The sequence below is a fragment of the Bombina bombina genome, chromosome 6 (genome assembly GCF_027579735.1).
Source record: "Bombina bombina isolate aBomBom1 chromosome 6, aBomBom1.pri, whole genome shotgun sequence".
NCBI lineage: Eukaryota > Metazoa > Chordata > Amphibia > Anura > Bombinatoridae > Bombina > Bombina bombina.
The window spans coordinates 465,183,497-465,195,620 of record NC_069504.1 but is presented as its reverse complement, the minus strand read 5'-3'; the positions used below and the strand labels follow the sequence as shown (position 1 = coordinate 465,195,620).

The 12,124-nt window shown below is 30.3% G+C and overlaps 1 protein-coding gene across 1 annotated transcript; it reads left to right on the top strand.

The window, feature by feature from the left end:
* Nucleotides 1-6,977: 6,977 nt before the first annotated feature.
* Nucleotides 6,978-11,194, top strand: WNT8A (Wnt family member 8A). The gene is made up of 6 exons (XM_053719864.1): nt 6,978-7,015; nt 7,102-7,135; nt 7,360-7,498; nt 8,052-8,177; nt 8,794-8,936; nt 10,631-11,194. Exons 2-6 carry the CDS (start codon nt 7,121-7,123, stop codon nt 11,192-11,194), a joined length of 987 nt encoding a protein of 328 aa, XP_053575839.1. The 5' UTR covers nt 6,978-7,015; nt 7,102-7,120.
* Nucleotides 11,195-12,124: the final 930 nt, after the last annotated feature.

Below are 12,124 nucleotides of genomic sequence, written 5' to 3'. Positions count from 1 at the left end.
GATCTAAAGAAGGTTTGGCACTAGCCCCATAACATTATAGAGAATAGGCATTATGTTCCATTATTCCTGTAAAAAAAAGCTCAAAGGGAGAGGAGGAGATGTGTACTAACAAACTGTAATTAAATATCTTAATAACATTCTCATAGGTATGACAGAATGCAGGGGAGTGAGCACTCCCCCATAGTTTACAGACAGGAAGTCCTCATTTGCCTTCTGTATTTCACTTATACTTTCCTAAATGACCAGCATTAACCATGCGCTTCCCTAAACTCAGCAGGTATATACTAACAGAGAGCCTGATCTGTTTTCATTAGGACGTATTTTGCATTCATTACTTTCTCACAAGCCTACAACTTTAATCCTGTGCTCCCAAGTGCTAGAATTTACAACTTTGCCAGACAGGCCCCAGGTTTGCCTTTCACAGATTGTACGCTGATAAGTATCTTCTATTGCTTGCTAATAAATTTGGAGCCAGAAGATAAAAAGCTATCCATGGTTTATCTTTATTTCACTTTTTTGCCTTTTTCAATCCCTCTCAGATAGAGCTATTTGGAATGTTTCAGAGCTGTAAAACAATTTCTAATTATTGCCTACAATGATTATATAGGGAAAGGTATTAGCTCACTTAGAGGTCACTGGGTAACATTCAGTTTATTGGTTTGCCAATTAATGCCCATTTAAATAAGAGACCTAAATAAACACTATAAGACACTCAACCACACAATCTGGGAGGAGAGATTACTGGTTTGAAAACCTAATCTTCATATATATATATATATATATATATATATATATATATATATATATATATAAATATATATACCGTATATTATATTATATTATTTTTCTTTTTTTATATCAACATTATCTCTTATATTTAAATATTTAACTTCCCTCACACATACATTTATATCTAGTTGTCTATCTCATAAACAATTTTCCTTTATGAAAGCATTTTACTGTAAAGGTTAATGGAGACTTCCATATATTGGATTTCTATAGCTAACTTAATCTATTTAGAAGTTTCTTTATACATATTTCTTTTTACATGGTTGCATAATTGTGGCTCTATGTCTATATATGTGGTGGTTGGCTTTCATTTTATATTGTTTAGCATCAATTACATTTTAGTTGAATAAAAAAAAAAAAACGTGTGCAATCTATTTATCCCTTATAGATATGGTCAGTTCATCAAGCAGATTGAAGCTAAAGCAGTAGAGAAAGCATATATATATTATTTATTAACATGTTATCCCTTTTGGACTCACTATAATTTCAATGCAGGGGTTTTATATATATATATATATATATATATATATATATATATATATAGTCACTTTTTAAATAAGCAATACAAAAATAAATAGCAGTCGTGGGTGGGCAAGAGCATAGGTCTTCCTGGTTAAGAATTCCTAAGGAACAGAGACAGAATGGAATTTAAAAAACCAAAACAAAAAAACAAATTGATCCTATAACTGCCATCATAGGCAATATAACATGAGAAGGATGAGACACAGCAATGAGTTATTTTTGTGCACAACTTCCTATGGGGCTAATGAGAAAAATAATAAATAAAAACATCTTGCATAAAAGTGTCTCAACAAGGGTGTAATGCATAAACGAGTGTGGGTAGTCATATAAATATTATGGCCTTGATTACAACAGAAGAACAAAATTAATAGCAATATTGTGCATTAACATAATCAATAGTGCTTCAGTTTTTGCACTGAAATTACAAGTCCTAAGTTATTTTTTATCATTCAAGTAAAAATAGTCGAGCCTAGGGCACTTGGATAGTGTGGGTGCACTACATTTCTCATATAATAGACTTCTATGGGGGCTCATGGTAAAATTCAGGTTGGATATTGCTTAAACTCTAAGCTAACGATGCTCAAGTAGTGGAGTTCTTCATGCAGTTCTGAGCTATACTATTAATAATAATGGTTTACTTCAGGTCTCAAAGAGTGGTACATTTTACAGTCGTATTTTGGATTCATTCTCTTTCACTTATTCTTAGTTATTCAGTATACGCAATATACTAACAACCATTATTCAGTTTACTCAATATATTAACAACCATTATTCAGTATACTTAATATACTAACAACCATTATACAATATACTCAATATACTAACAACCATTATTCAGTATACTCAATATAATAACAACTATTATTCAGTATACTCATTATACTAACAACCATTATTCAGTATACTTAATATACTAACAACCATTATTCAGTATACTCAATATACTAACAACCATTATTCAATATACTCAATATACTAACAACAATTTTCCAGTATACTCAATATACTAACAACAATTTTCCAGTATACTAAATATACTTACAACCATTATTCAGTATACTTAATATACTAACAACCATTATTCAGTATACATAATATACTAACAACCATTATTCAGTATACACAATACACTAACAACCATTATTCAGTATACTCAATATACTAACAACCATTATTCAGTATACTGAATATACTAACAACCATCATTCAGTATACTCAATACACTAAGAACCATTATTCAGTATACTCAATACACTAAGAACCATTATTCAGTATATTCAATACACTAACAACCATTATTCAGTATACTCAATACACTAACAACCATTATTCAGTATACTCAATATTCTAAGAACCATTATTCAATATACTGAATACACTAAGAACCATTATTCATTATACTCAATATACTAACAACCATTATTCAGTATACTCAATATAATAACGACTATTATTCAGTATACTCAATATAATAACAATTATTATTCAGTATACTCAGTATACTAACAACCATTATTCAGTATACTCAATATACTAACAACCATTATTCAATATACTCAATATACTAACAACAATTTTCCAGTATACTCAATATACTAACAACAATTTTCCAGTGTACTAAATATACTTACAACCATTATTCAGTATACTTAATATACTAACAACCATTATTCAGTATACATAATATACTAACAACCATTATTCAGTATACACAATACACTAACAACCATTATTAAGTATACTCAATATACTAACAACCATTATTCAGTATACTGAATATACTAACAACCATCATTCAGTATACTCAATACACTAAGAACCATTATTCAGTATATTCAATACACTAACAACCATAATTCAGTATACTCAATACACTAACAACCATTATTCAGTATACTCAATATTCTAAGAACCATTATTCAATATACTGAATACACTAAGAACCATTATTCAGTATACTCAATATACTAACAACCATTATTCAGTATACATTATATACTAACAACCATTATTCAGTATACATTATATACTAACAACCATTATTCAGTATACTCAATACACTAAGAACCATTATTCAGTATATTCAATATGCTAAGAACCATTATTCAGTATACTGAATATACTAACAAACATCATTCAGTATTATCAATACACTAAGAACCATTATTCAGTATACTTAATACACTAAGAACCATTATTCAGTTTACTTAATACACTAAGAACCATTATTCAGTATACTTAATACACTAAGAACCATTATTCAGTATACTTAATATACTAAGAACCATTATTCAGTATACTCAATATACTAACAACCATTATTCAGTATACTGAATATACTAACAAACATCATTCAGTATTATCAATACACTAAGAACCATTATTCAGTATACTTAATACACTAAGAACCATTATTCAGTATACTCAATACACTAAGAACCATTATTCAGTATACTCAATACACTAAGAACCATTATTCAGTATACTCAATACACTAAGAACCATTATTCAGTATACACAATATACTAACAACCAATATTCAGTATACTCAATATACTAACAACCAGACATTTCTTCCCTTTTCTCAGTCTTTCTCATCTGGGATTTCTCCTATGTACCTTTTTTTATTTAAAGGGACACTGAACCCAATTTTTTTCTTTTGTGATTCAGATAGAACATGCAATTTTAAGCAACTTTCTAATATACTCCTATTATCATTTTTTCTTTGTTCTTTTGGTATCTTTATTTGAAATGCAAAAATGTAAGTTTAGATGCCGGCCCATTTTTGGTGATCAACCTGGGTTGTTCTTGCTGATCGGTGGATAACATCATCCACCAATGAACAAGTGCTTTCCAGGTTCTGAACCAAACAAATAGCTTAGATGTCTTCTTTTTCAAATAAAGATAGCAAGAGAACAAAAACAAAGATAATAGAAGTAAAATAGAAAGTTGCTTAAAATTGCATGCTTTATCTGAATCACAAAAGAAATAATTTGGGTTCAGTGTCTCTTTAATTTTTGCACATTTCTTTCATCTCGCTTTCCATAGTTATCCTTCTTCCTTTCCTAAATCAATCTACATGCTCCTTTCTCATCCCTTTCCCCAGCTATTTTCATATTAATCTTTTTAATCTATTTGTATTTTCTCTGTTTCCTTCCTCTATTACTTCGCATTCTTTATTTCATCAAAGAATTTCAGAACCCTAACATAGGGTTGGTAAATATACTAAATCTGTTGTAGAATTTCATTAATCACCAGTTTGAAAATTGACATAAGTAATGGTGGTAATTCTCTTTGATTAGTTTTCAGTGTAGCAAAGTTTTATAAAACACTAATTTTGTTCAGTCCTCTTAAGAAATTGCTAGACTAAGAAAATATCTTATATAAGCATTTTAATATAATTAATATCTATTCAAAATTGAGTTTTTATTCAAATATAGTTTAAGCAAGTTACACATTGTATGTAGAAATAAATTGTGTCATTTATCTATTCATATTTTCAGTTTACATTATAATATTTTTGGTCTGTTAATATACGCAACTATTAAACAAACTAGCCAACAGCTTTTTTTTAGAGATATCATTTTTACATTTTCACTGACACTTTATCAATTATTATTAATTTTATTTTATTTTGTATACACACAAGTGGGAAATATCTTTATTGTTTCCCATATAGAGAAAAATATAATATTACACACACACACACACATATATATATATATATATATATATATATATATATATATATATATATGTATATATATATATATATATATATATATATATTTATAGACACACACACACACATATATATATATATATATATATATTTATAGACACACACACACACACATATATATATATATATATATATATATATTTATAGACACACACACAAACACACACACACATATATATATATATATATATATATATATATATATATATATATATATATATATATATATATATATATATATATATGTAAATATACATATATATTTTTAGTCTCAACAACAATGGGATAATCTTTTAACACGAAAGAACTGCAGTACAATGTAGCAAGGTGTGAGAGAAACTGAATTATCTGCATAGCCTTCTGATAATAAAATGCTTGTCCGTTGCTTTTTTTAAACTAAATTATATATTTAAAGAATACTGCAAACGTTATTATCAGCAATATTATTATAAACATTTATATTCTAATATTTTAAAAGTATTATTTATGTAAACAATGTTTTCCTTAATTTGCTTTAGAGTAAATAATGATAATGATTAAGGAAATAAATCTCATTATAGTTTGTTGTTATCAACTTCTTTTCCCCTTTTTTAAAATGAATTGTGGTTTTGTAGTATAGTTTGTCTAATGAAAAGGCCTTTAAAAATTATTTCCAAATATATTTATATGGAGGTTGCATGTTTAACATAAAGATGTCAGTACACAGATAGTAAATTATGACTGTGTATCTATACCAAGAGGCAGGGTTATATCCACTTTTGTGTTTCAGAAAATTTTGTGAAATCATTCCAAATGTTTCCATCCATATTTGAAACGTCTATTAAAGTATAAGGCTATACTACTTAATTGGTGAATATGTTAAAAATAGTGGAATAACAATCAAAGTTAAAGAAATAGGAAAGTCAAAATAAAACTTGATTCAGATAGAGCATGTCATTTTAAGACACTTTTAAATTCACTTCTGTTTTCAAATGTGCTTTGTTCTCTTAGTATCCCTTGTTAATAAATGAATACGCACATATCATACGCTAGTGGGAGCTGCTGCTAATTGGTGCCTGCACACATTTGTCTCTTGTGATTGGCTAAATAGATATTTTCAGCTTCCTGTCAGTAGTGCAACGCTGTCCCTTCAGCAATAGATAACAAGAGAATGAAGAAAATTCGATAATAGAATTAAATTGGAAAGTTGTTTAAAATTGTATGTTCTATTTGAATCATAAAAGAAAATTTTGGGGTTTACTATCCCTAAAGTGACAAGGCTGCAAATGGGGAATTATTCAGCTATGTGATGCAACAAAATATGTGTTTTTCAAAATATCACCACAAGAAACTCAATAAAAACAACATTTCCCAAGTGCACAATTAAAAAAACATCTTGTCAAAATAAAAAAATGTGCTTATGTTGAATAGAACTTGACCATTGTGCATGCTCAAGATATGATACATTATACAGTACATGTACTTGTATATTATGGAGTAACAGGAATATGTGTTTTCACTATTGGGAACATGCATTAATTATAGTTGAAATACAGTTTGTGCAATGATTTATTTGCAATGATTTATTTATTATATATATGTTACAGTTTAAAGTTTCTTAACTAAGCAAATGTAAAAGTCTAATACAATTACACTTTCCCATTGTAAGTTAACTTAACACCTCTCCATTACTGGAACCCATTGTGTTTCCTAGGGCTCTAATAGGCGTCTCCTTTTCACACATTGTTCAAGTCACTGCTCCTTCAGTGAATGCTATTGGTTAATAGAAAGAAGGCTACCCTTAACCCTTCCTCTGCCATATAAATATCCCAGATACCTTCTGCTCAGCTGCAGAAAACACTTCTACTGGATCTAAAAACTTCCAACTGCTGTGAAAGAGGATTTATTAACCATGATAAAGAACAAATTGGTTGTGTTTACAACACTCCTGGTGTTTTTCCCAATTTCCAAGGCATCAGCATGGTAAGCTTTCATATTTTTAAACTGCAAAAAGCTATGAATTGGGAATTGACTTTTCAAGTTTATTTATATATTTTATTTTTTTACAGGTCAGTTAACAACTTTTTGATGACAGGACCCAAGGTAACTAGTTTATTTTATTTTTACTATTGGTATTTTTAGCATATTTATTTTATTTAGTAAACTATAGATACAATATAAAATCCTATTCATAGACATATACACATATTTTTTAAATTTAATAGGCATGTATTTAGTTTGGGATATTTATGTCCATTCAGTAAGTTAATGTAAAATGTATATATTTATGCCAACTCAATGCACATTTTTTATTTTCTGTTGAATAGGCATATCTTACATACTCCACAAGTGTTGCAGTTGGTGCGCAAAGTGGCATTGAAGAATGCAAGTTTCAGTTTGCATGGGAAAGGTGGAATTGCCCAGAAAGTGCCTTGCAACTGTCTACGCACAATGGTCTACGAAGCGGTAAGGATCTACACCTCTCAAGTATGTGTATCTTTTTGCTCACTGTCATTAACTCAGATAAAATATTTTTGGAACCGATTTCCACATGTCAGCTCTTACAGTGATAGTGATAGTAAGCTTGGGACATAAATTCAACCTAGTTAATGAATTTCTAATAATAATTTGTATTGATGTTATAAAAGAATATATAGTATTTTTAATGTATATATTATTTATCCACTTAAATTATAATGTTATACAGTACATGAGACCACATCCCATAGAGACAGCGGTGGTTTTAAAGGAAAATATATGTTAAACATGTGTTTGGTTTTCTCATTATTAGTTGTACTTAGTTATGTAAACAGGTTATACAAAACACAGAACAAAATTAAATTAAAATGTATGTATGCTTCTTTTTAAAATGTTTTACTAAAATATATAGCACAATTTTCATTTAATTTAAAATTTTGCTATCATTTTTATGTTTTTTTGTGACCATTGTAAAACTAGTGGGGAAACTTTTTTCTTTTTAATTAAAATAAGTTACATTCTCTTGTCATTGCCTCTACAGCTACACGGGAGACATCATTTGTCCATGCCATCAGCTCAGCAGGGGTGATGTACACACTGACTAGAAACTGCAGCATGGGAGACTTTGACAACTGTGGATGTGATGACTCCAGAAATGGAAAAATTGGTGAGTTTATATGCAATTATACAATTGCTGTAAAGCTTTTCACATTGCTGTAATCAACTTGTACAAATCATCTTAGCAACAGATAAATATGTGCTGGCAACTCCTCTGCCCTGAGATTGGCTACTTGGCACAAGATCTGGTTATTTAAACTGCCATTACTATATAATGACACTGTTATACAAGGAAGTAACTTGTTTATTGTTTTAACTTTATTGAGCTTTGATTTTAATGGTCCTTCTTTAGTTAGTATTTAGCTTAAAGCCAATAACAAAATCTGAAACAGATCTAGAGGTTGCCCCATCCCCAGGATTCCACTATCCTCTCACTATCCTATAGATAAATGTTATCTCAGCTTCAGATAACTGGAAATATCTTTGAGATCCAGACAGCTACTGTAGCTGTATACACATATTAATTTGCTTAAGTAAAAACAAAATGTCAGCACTCATGATCTTTGTCTGTGAGATTGCTAACTGTACTGCTATCTTGATGCAATGGTCATTGTTGCAGTGTTTGCAATGATTACTGCATTTGGAATAGAATGGGGAGACCTGTAACTTAGTTAATGATTTACTTCCTCCATGTGACTTAATCTATTTTTTTTATTGGTATCTAGGAGGAAGAGGATGGGTATGGGGTGGCTGCAGTGATAATGCGGATTTTGGAGAGAGGATTTCGAAATTATTTGTGGATGGCTTGGAGACTGGACAAGATGCCAGAGCTTTGATGAACTTGCATAACAACGAGGCAGGGCGACTTGTAAGTTCCTTGTTTTTGTTTGTATACCATGTACTAGAATGATTATGTGTGTTTAAAACATTTAACTTAGTACTTAGAATGAATACATCATAGGTTGAGAAGAAAAAATAGGGTGTGCTGAGGACTGGCTTATTTATCTATTAAAATGTATTGGGCCACCATTTATATATCTTACAATAAGTGCAAAGGTTGTGCTGTATGCATCTTCCACAATATTGATTTTATTCTAAATTAGAGTCATTACATCATAAAATAATTGTATGCAACAATAGGCAGAACATTGGCAACACCCTTGACACACTTTTGTTATGATTATGTGCAGTAAGACAATAAACTCAGTTTAGCACTAAAGGTGTCAATAAGCAATTACCGACAAGCTAATTGAATGCAACACTAGAGTATTTTCCTAAGCAGAAAAAAATGTACACTTCTAACTATTGTGTTTTTGGTTAATTATGCTTTCTATAAACACAATATTAGGATTTAGACGGTAGATACAATTTCTAAATAACACATGCACATATATAAATATACCTATATATATATTTGTTATAGGGTAATAGCACCATGTTGTATTATTTATTTGACAAGGGGACAATTTTGAGATGCTCAAACCTCTGGATTTGGGTAAAATGTCATAGTTTTACTTAGTTTGTTCATCAATAGTACTACAAATTTAAAGTAAATTAAACACAGAGAAAGAATATTTTTGTAAAATGTTACATTTAAATCTATGGACATTATTTAGAGGTAGCTACAGAAACCAATGAGATTATTTGGCAGGAGGTAGAACTATGGCCACACGTGCTGTTTTTCAGGTTTATCATTTTTAAGCATTTCAAATTTAAATAATGTTTAAAATGTTCTATTCCCATAGACAAAACAATAAAAATACATATTTTGTTACACAATCCATATTGTTTAAGACAAATTATAGTATTGGAATACGGCAATTTTAGGTTTTTGTAAATTTAAAATAAAATGATTTATGCTTTTCTTGACATGAACAGTGTCATTTTAGTGGACAATTTTTTGTATCTAAATTGAAATGCTAACATTTTTTTATTATTATTATTTAAATAAGCTATTGATTTAAACCCATCATCACATAGCATCACATTGTAGTGTCTCATAATCAAGAGGTTAAGGCTTTGAAAGAAATATTGGAAATTCAATGTCAAATTTTAAGAAGTAAAGAGAGTGAGGAATTCCTGTTTTTAATTGCAAACTTCTAACAGGACATGCATCAGTTGTGTATATATCTGTAGCCTTTTCCCAGGGACAGAACTACCATTGGTGCAGCAGGTGCAGTGGCTCGAGGGCCCAAGTGCTGGAGAGGGCCCATAGCAACCTGTCTATACATAGGTGTGTACAGAACATGTACAATGATAATACAGGGGAGCCTTTTATTAGTGCAGGTTTCAAGTCCTATCTATCTATCTGTCTGTCTGTCTATCTTTAAAATCATTATACAGAGTAGCATGTGTATTATTACTATTACTTACTACTAAGTTACCTTTGGCCTTGACCAGGGACCGCTGTTAAGTAGGTCAGCTACTGCCTTTTTAATGTATCTTTCCATGTAATGGGAGAAACAAACCCAATAAATAATCTACTTTGTATTACTTGTTACTGAACCTAAAGCCCTATACACTGACACATTTTCCTAACATTGATTATTTTTGTTTTTAAAGGCAGTAAGAGCAACTATGAAGAGGACTTGCAAATGCCATGGGATATCTGGGAGCTGCAGTATACAGACATGTTGGTTACAGCTTGCAGATTTTCGGGATATTGGAAATCATTTAAAGGTGAAACATGATCAGGCCTTAAAACTGGAGATGGACAAAAGAAGGTTGAGATCTGGTAACAGTGCTGATAATAGAGGAGCTATCGCTGATGCTTTTGGCTCTGTTGCTGGAACTGAACTCATTTTTTTGGAAGACTCGCCAGATTATTGCTTAAAAAATGCCAGTTTAGGTCTTCAGGGAACAGAGGGACGGGAGTGCCTACAGAGTGGAAAGAACTTGTCTCAGTGGGAGAGAAGGAGCTGTAGAAGACTTTGCACTGAGTGCGGCCTCAAAGTGGAAGAGAAGAGGACAGAGATCATCAGTAGCTGCAATTGCAAATTTCACTGGTGCTGCACAGTAAAATGTGAGCAGTGCAAGACTGTTGTTACCAAGCACTTTTGCTCCAAGAGGGAAAGGCATACTGTGAATTTCGACACAAGGAGAAAGCACAGAGGAAAAAAGAGATGAACAAGTTCTGGATGTATGAAGGACAGTTAATATGATTTGAAGAAGGGAAACATTTCTTAATGGTTAAGTTCATAATTTCTGTATTTTCCTAATATATAGATCTAAGATGGTAAAAATAAATACACTTTTTTTCCTAGGCATTTACTTTTACAATAATTCCTTTTGAGCGCCTAACATGCTTCTGTGCCGCTCCTGAGCAGGACATGTCTGGTGATTGGTGGAAACATATGTACGTCACTCCTGACGGGTTTACCAATTCTGTTGTTCTAAGGAGCAGCAATGCATTGTGTATGGGTACAAAACTTTATTTATATGTTTAACCCTTTTGAGTGGTAAAACAGGTATTTGTTTACAAAATTAAATGAAACATTTTATTTTTATACTTGTATGTCCCTTTAAAGAAACTTGATTCTGAAATCTGTTTGCTGTATATAACAATTGTAAATAATGTTTGTTTTTGTTTAAAGAAAGTTAAACATATGCACTTTTACACATGAATGTGGATATAGCTAGTAATGCATTAAATATTCTTGTACAACTTGCTTGAGATAATATGTTTATTTTGTGATATTTGTTGACAAATTGTATAGTTCGCCTTTCTCTATTATGTGGATTACAGTTACAAACTTTATATAATCTGGTGACCAAGATGTATGCTCTTGAAATTACCAGGGCTAATTTAAATAAAAAATAAATAAATACATGTGTCTTCTATTACTTTAATTTTAGACTGATATAGTAGAAACCATAACCAAAGAAACAAATATTGTGTAATTAAGACATTCCATTTGATGGAATAAATAATATTAGATATTAATTGTATTTGAATTATATCATTAAAATCATAACATCCTTTGTTATGTAGAATTTATAAACAATTGTTTCCAAGATATTCATCATCATATATAAGTAACAGAAAAGATGATTCAA